Raw genomic sequence first — 7283 nt, forward strand, 5'->3', positions numbered from 1 at the left:
TTGGGCTCAAATGAAAGAGCGGCTCGAGAAATGGCGTGCTAGGGCCTTTAAACATGACAAATGTCTCTAAAGATGATGTCTGTTTTCAACTGAAAAGCGCAATTGTAACAACATCGTCCAGTGGGGTCTAGGAATCTCCCCCGGTTCAAAACCATCTTTAGAGGCATCAGCATACCATTTTTCGAGCCGCTCTTTCATTTGAGCCCAAAAAAACATTCATATCTTGTCTGATATCTCTGCTACAAACTCGGGTCTTCAACTCGGGCCTTCAATTAAAAGCCCGAGTTGTAGACCCGACTTTGTAGCAGCGATGTCAGACAAGATATGAATGTTTTTTGGGCTCAAATGAAAGAGCGGCTCGAGAAATGGCGTGCTAGGGTCTCTAGACATGACAAATGTCTCTAAAGATGATATCTGTTTTCAATTGAAAAGCAGAGTTGTGACAACATTGTCTAGGAGGACAATGGGGTCTAGGAGTATGTATAGAACATTGGGGTCTAGGAGTCTCCCCTGGTTCAAACCCATCTTTAGAGGCATCAGCATACCATTTTTCGAGCCGCTCTTTCATTTGAGCCCAAAAAAACATTAATATCTTGTCTGACATCGCTGCTACAAAGTCGGGTCTACAACTCGAGCTTTTAATTGAAGGCCCGAGTTGAAGACCCGAGTTTGTAGCAGAGATATCAGACAAGATATGAATGTTTTTTTTGGGCTCAAATGAAAGAGCGGGTCGAGCAATGGCGTGCAAATGTCTCTAGAGATGATTCTTTAACCAGGGGAGACTCATAGAGCCGACTGGACAATGTTGGTACAACTCTGGTAGGAGTCTCCCCTGGTTGGGAGATCACCCTTAAAATCATTGGCACTATATTTCGACACGCACTCCTGCACTCGGACCCCACTAGACAAATATGAATATCGTTAAGGAAAACGGTACATAAAATGTAAAAAACTATTCATTTCATCTCTTATTTGCGTTTAGGCAAATATTTATTTCATTTTTTATTGCGTTAATATATACTGATATTCGTATTCGAGAAAATTGTTTATTAGTCTACCAATTGATTGATATCAATTGATTCGATGTGTCTAGCTTATTGTCTAGATTTAATTTGAGAAGTAAAAGTTGAGGGTCCACGATCTCCCTATATCCACGGTCAAAGTTACCATGGAGCGTGTGAATAGACACTGCCAAAGAATAATTCAATTAAGGAATAGTTGAATGCAGCCGAAACCCATTATTTCTGGATGACTGAGTCATATTTTTTTGTATTTATTAAATACCATCAATAGAAAAAATAATTGATCACATGATTACACACGAGTAATATTATTGAAAAGTGACATAATCAGTACAATTTTTATTTTATCATTTATGGAATATTCAATGGAAGTAGGAATCGCCCAGAAACTGACCTGTTTATTCTATCATTTGTCATTTGAAAATTTGTGACGCGATTCAAATTATATGTCTATGAGTGTGACAGCCAATATTCGCAGAATGGTCCGCCATCGACCTCTCCGACCATCGACGACAACTTCTGCCGATGCGAACACTTATCGACTGAGCAACGTAACCCAAAACAAGTAGATCCCTCAATTTTGCCAGTGCAGTTGAAATATCATCATAAAAATTCGTATATTTCCTCGTTCTTCCACTCCACTAAAGTATTTTTACTTTACAAAATACGTGTAAGTGCATCTTAATCAGAATTAATAACAAAAGGTGTTCAATTGCCTCCATGAACAGATAAGTGAATAAATTCAAGGCATTTCCTGAGTTAACCTCATTGAATATAAATCATGACTGATTACTAATGAATCTGGATTTAATTTAGGCAGTAATTATTGAAAAATGAGTTACCACCGAGGTGGTGGGAATAAGCCAAAGGGCTTTGGCTTCACTGGCTTCCAGATGTCAGGGACAAAGAGGACTGGAGCCAACATCCCACCCCCATCGACAAATCCCTCATTGAGCAAGCAGGGATATCATACTATGAATTCCATCACTGAGAATGCACTCTCTGCATGCTGGGGCATGCCAAAGAAACGAAGCAAGACTGAAGAAGAGTGAGTAACATAACATTCGGTCAGTAATTCCCTAATGGCGTGAAGAGTCGCCCAATAAATGCAATAAATTTTCAGTAATTGTTCTTTTATTCACTGAATAATTTCTTATGCAACTCAACAACACCTCTTTTTGACAGAAAATGTCAAAAGTCATGAGTAAAGGGGATTTTGCAATATTTTCCTCTGAAAATACTAAACTATTGAGATAACTCAGTGGTTAACAGGATATTAAATACTGATTGTTCTGCACTGTTACGATTTGTCAATTCAATATCTTGTTTATCCCATTCATTCAATGCTTTCTAACTTATTTTGTGGAGTAATATCAAGAAAATGTCTTCTCCAATTTTTCTTAGACATTACTCATCATGAATATTATTTGATTAATAAGCAAGATAGTGTGGATTGACTATTATGTCCTATTCCAATTTATCACTTCACTTACTGATGAATCTCCTCCATTTATGTGCTTAATTAACAATTCAATATTCGGGTTCATACAAAATCCCGAGATATTTTGAGGACAATGACACACCTGTTCTTCAGTCCTTAAAAATTGCTCATCATGAAGATTATTCAATTGCTGAAAAGATATTGAAAATAGTTTCTGTTTTCTCCTATGCCACTTTATCGCTTCATTTATTTATAAATCTCCTGTATTCATATGTTCAATTGTCAATTTAAAATATCAGAATCAAAAAAATATCCTCATGTACTTTGAGGAGATCAACGAATCAGGATAAAAATATTAAGAGACTTTCTGTAGCTATTTAGATTCCCAATGGAACATATTTCATTTTTTTTTCTCTTGAATCCCTATATAATCCTCATCAAGATGATTCAATGAATAACGAAATATCGAAGCTTATCTTCCACGTACTAAATCACAAATTTTATCACTAACCCATACAAACCATCTCCCAGATATTTCGAAGACGACGACGAAGCTCAGACATCGACCTTGGAGTACATTCCAGCCCCAGGCTCCCCAACCTTCGATCGAATGCAAAAAGAGCAGAGGAAACAAGCAGACAGTGACAGCGAGGAGGATCCACTTGACGCATTCATGGCTGGTATCGATGCAGAAGTAAAAAAGAACAATACTAAAGCAGCACTAGCTGAGGAGGAGCTCAAAGAGGACAAATCCAAAGGATTCAGGCAAGATATTGACGGAGAGGATGACGAGGAGAGCTATTACAGGTACATGGAGGAGAACCCAACAGCTGGTTTGACCCAAGAAGAGTCCGACCAGGAGATTGAGTATGACGATGATGGGAATCCAATAGCCCCAGCCAAGAAGAAGGAAATTGACCCACTGCCCCCCATAGACCACAGTGAGATAAAGTACGAAGCATTCGAGAAGAATTTTTACAATGTTCACGAGGAAATCGCTAATTTGACGAAAGCTCAGGTCGAGGAGTTGAGGAAGACCCTGGGGATAAGGGTATCGGGGCCCTCAGTGCCCAAACCAGTCGCCAGTTTCGGGCATTTTGGGTTCGATGATGCTCTCATCAAATCAATTCGCAAGAGTGAATACACACAGCCAACTCCAATCCAATCACAGGCGATTCCTGCTGCACTCAGTGGGAGGGATTTAATCGGCATTGCCAAGACAGGAAGTGGAAAGACTGCTGCATTCATCTGGCCTATGCTGGTGCACATTATGGATCAGAAGGAGCTGCAGGAGGGGGATGGACCCATTGGCTTGATCCTTGCACCCACGAGGGAATTGTCACAACAGATCTTCCATGAGGCTAAGAAATTTGGCAAGGTCTATAATATTCAGGTTTGCTGCTGCTATGGGGGCGGCAGCAAGTGGGAGCAGAGTCAGGCACTTCAAGCGGGGGCGGAAATTGTCGTTGCCACTCCTGGCAGGATGATTGACTTGGTGAAGATGAAGGCTACTAGTCTGAGCCGAGTCACGTTCTTGGTTCTTGATGAGGCTGATAGGATGTTTGACATGGGGTTCGAACCGCAGGTTTGCTAATGTTTTATTTATTTTTTTGGGTAATTTATTTTTTACTGACTCGGATTTTATGTGATAGGGACATTGGGTTTTATTTCTGTGAATTTGCGGAAATTTCCAGGGCTTTTGCTGGGGATTTTAATTATATTATAGTTTCACTGAAATTTCAAAAAATTTAATAATTGGGAATTCCGAAAATTATGAAAAAATTAATGAACACGGAATTTCAGTTCAATTGTTCCGTGAAAATTAATAGAAATGTTTTATTCCATGTAATGCGTGATCTCCACTGTTTGAAAAATTGATTGGTACAAATTTTCGGTACATTTTCTGAAAGTTTAATTACATCATGGTTTCACTGAAATTTTAAAGGATTTCGTCATTGGAAATTCAAGTAGGTTGAGGGATTCTCGCCTTCCTACTGTTCAATATTTACAAATTTCATTGAATTTTTAGAAAAATTCCAATTTTTTTTCCAACACTGTGAGCACAAATCAATTACATCCTCCTCGATTCTTCAAATTAAATATAATTAATAACTTTATAATATTCTAATTATTTTAATTGTTTCTGCAATACAATGCCATTGTAAAATCTCAAATCATTCATCTCGCACTCAACCGAATTATTAATAAAATAAACTTATCTCTCACAGAATTAATCAAATGAATAGTATATAAAAATATTTCTTCACGAATACCTTCAAATAATGTTTTTCACAGGTTCGATCAATCTGCAATCACGTGCGTCCCGACAGGCAAACTCTCCTCTTCAGTGCGACATTCAAGAAGAAAGTCGAGAAACTAGCACGAGATGTTCTAACAGATCCAGTGAGAATAGTCCACGGAGACGTCGGAGAGGCGAATACCGATGTGACCCAACACGTGATAGTATTTAACAATAATCCGACTGGAAAATGGATCTGGTTGCTCCAGAATATCGTGGAATTCTTGAGTTCGGGTAGTTTACTGATATTCGTCACAAAGAAATTGAATGCTGAAGAGTTGGCGAATAATCTGAAGCTGAAGGAGTTCGAGGTGATGCTGTTGCACGGTGACATGGACCAGATCGAACGAAATAAAGTGATAACAGCTTTCAAACGAAAGGAAGTGAGCATTCTGGTGGCCACAGATGTGGCAGCTAGAGGTCTCGATATTCCCCATATCAGGACAGTTGTTAATTATGATATTGCGAGGGATATTGATACGCATACGCATAGAGTTGGTAGGACAGGTCGAGCTGGTGAGAAGGGAACAGCTTATACCCTCGTCACTGAGAAGGATAAGGAGTTCTCGGGGCATTTAGTGAGGAATCTTGAGGGGGCTAACCAGGAGGTACCAAAGAGTCTAATGGATCTGGCTATGCAGAGCTCGTGGTTCAGGAAGTCCAGGTTTAAGGGGGGAAAGGGAAAGAGTTTGAATGTCGGTGGGGCTGGACTGGGTTTCAGAGGACGACCTGAGGCGTCTGCCCCGAAGAGTGGGTCGTCTGTACAGCCGCCCAAGGACATCAGCGAGGTGGTGAAAAAATTGGAGAGACAGGGGCCGGGGAGTGATCGTCTTTCTGCCATGAAAGCAGCTTTCAGAAGTCAATACACGTCACAGTTCAGGGCGTCTTCGGATCACACTTGGGAGCAGACGATCACTCCTCCCTCGCTTATTATGCCACCACCACCTCCACCATCAACGTCAGGCGCTGCAGAAGGTTATCCTGGTGGTGATGGATCCATCCCTCAAGATACTTCAAATTCCAGTCAAGGTGGCTCAGAACGGAAGCGAGTGAGAAAGAGCCGGTGGGAGTAATTAATTAAGAGTGTTGATTAAATAATTCTATTGTATCGTGGTGTATTGTGAATGTAATGATATAGATTATTGATTGAAATCGAAGGTTTTTTTTTATCTCGATTAATAAATATTGAAAGAGTAATTTTAATTTTACCCCTGAAATTTTTTCATTCACCTTCATCCGATGAATCACACATCTCTTTCGAAAGATAAATTTTTATTGAATCAGTACATAATTACTACATTGTAATTGATATTATTTACATGCGAGACCTCATGTATTAATTACCAAGGATAATTGTCATGGATGGTAATTAAGGAGAATTCATTTTTCAAAATTCAAATGAATGTTAATGAGAAATTACTGGATTGGGTTAATGAACGTATCTACAAAATACAGGAGAATAACATCCAATGAATGATTTACTAGAGATTTAGCATTCACCAGGAGACCCCCAAACTCGTTGACATGAGAACAATCTCAAGAACGAGGCAATGGGAAATCATTAGCAAATCATTCAGGGCGCCGCTATTTTTCCCACTAAATAAATCGAAGGTGATCTTCGCGAAGTTAATGTTTTAGTCAATCAGAAGGTAATAACACCAAATAAATCGATAAATCATGAATTTGAATAATTTTATGTCATGCATTTGCTATAACGCTCGTAATAATTCAAAGCCATAAACTCGTAATGGACCACTTATCAAAATAACACGTAATTTCTTCACACCAAAAAAACTCGCCATAAAACTACAGAATTATTTCATGAATAAAGAAAATCATAAAATTACCCGCAAAATGTAATTCACTGGTCTCATTGTGGAAGTGATCATTAATCATTTTCAGATGCCGGAAAGATTGAGTTGATTGTGCACACACGTGTACAATAGTCTGGCAAGGGATTACCTTGCTGTTTCCTTACACGTGATGGAGCATATTCAAGGCCATGTTAATCAGCACAAAGAATTCATCCCACGTTTTGTGGAGACGCCAGATATGCTCCACTAATTTTTCATTACATATTTCAATTGAATCGTCAGGAGAAAATGAAATTCCCGAAAGGGAAAAACTTGGTCTAGTGGAGACCCACTACAACTATAATAAACGAGTTTGCTTAAAAATAGTAAAACGCTATGAAATAAAAATTAAAAAAATGATAACGAAATTTCATAGATAAACCTAGCGAATTCGATAGAAAATTCTATTAGATTTCTTTTGAACTTTCTATTGGTTTTGGAGCGATTCAATTGAAACGTTCCGAAGCTTACCTGCGCGTTTTTTTTTTCAATGAAAATATTCAATGGAAAAAATTTTGAAGAAAAGTTCGGTAGAATTTAATTTTTCTGTACAATTTAGTCTATTGAGATATTTTCTATGGAAATTCCTCGGCTCAAATTTTCTAAGCTTTTTTGTTTGTTTTTTTTTATGAAAAGAAGATGAATTGAATTTAAAAAATTGGAAAATT

General features: G+C 38.4%; 1 protein-coding gene across 2 annotated transcripts; it reads left to right on the plus strand.

Moving 5' to 3' along the window:
* The first annotated feature begins 1583 nt into the window (after nt 1-1583).
* On the plus strand, nt 1584-5970 carry LOC107043502 (ATP-dependent RNA helicase DDX42). Of its 2 annotated transcripts, none has more exons than XM_015265043.2 (4): nt 1584-1754; nt 1839-2070; nt 2995-4048; nt 4759-5970. In XM_015265043.2, the coding sequence occupies exons 2-4, from the start codon at nt 1856-1858 to the stop codon at nt 5833-5835; spliced, it is 2346 nt and encodes a 781-aa protein (XP_015120529.1). In that variant the 5' UTR covers nt 1584-1754; nt 1839-1855; the 3' UTR covers nt 5836-5970. The 2 variants fall into 2 exon arrangements, with proteins under 2 accessions (XP_015120529.1, XP_015120524.1); XM_015265038.2 differs by having other exon boundaries at nt 1584-1692.
* The last annotated feature ends 1313 nt before the right edge of the window (nt 5971-7283 follow it).

This window comes from Diachasma alloeum, unplaced genomic scaffold (assembly GCF_001412515.2).
Source record: "Diachasma alloeum isolate Michigan unplaced genomic scaffold, Dall2.0 Dall_scaffold_00179, whole genome shotgun sequence".
In the NCBI taxonomy this organism is placed as follows: Eukaryota; Metazoa; Arthropoda; class Insecta; order Hymenoptera; family Braconidae; genus Diachasma; species Diachasma alloeum.

What these genes read in the sequence shown, in the direction of transcription:
- LOC107043502 (XM_015265043.2), top strand. Translation starts at nt 1,856, where the DNA reads ATGAGTTACCACCGAGGTGGTGGGAATAAGCCAAAGGGCTTTGGCTTC. An exon ending in CGAAGCAAGACTGAAGAAGA is followed by an intron (nt 2,071 to 2,994) that starts GTGAGTAACATA and finishes ACCATCTCCCAG; the next exon opens with ATATTTCGAAGACGACGACG. An exon ending in ACATGGGGTTCGAACCGCAG is followed by an intron (nt 4,049 to 4,758) that starts GTTTGCTAATGT and finishes TGTTTTTCACAG; the next exon opens with GTTCGATCAATCTGCAATCA.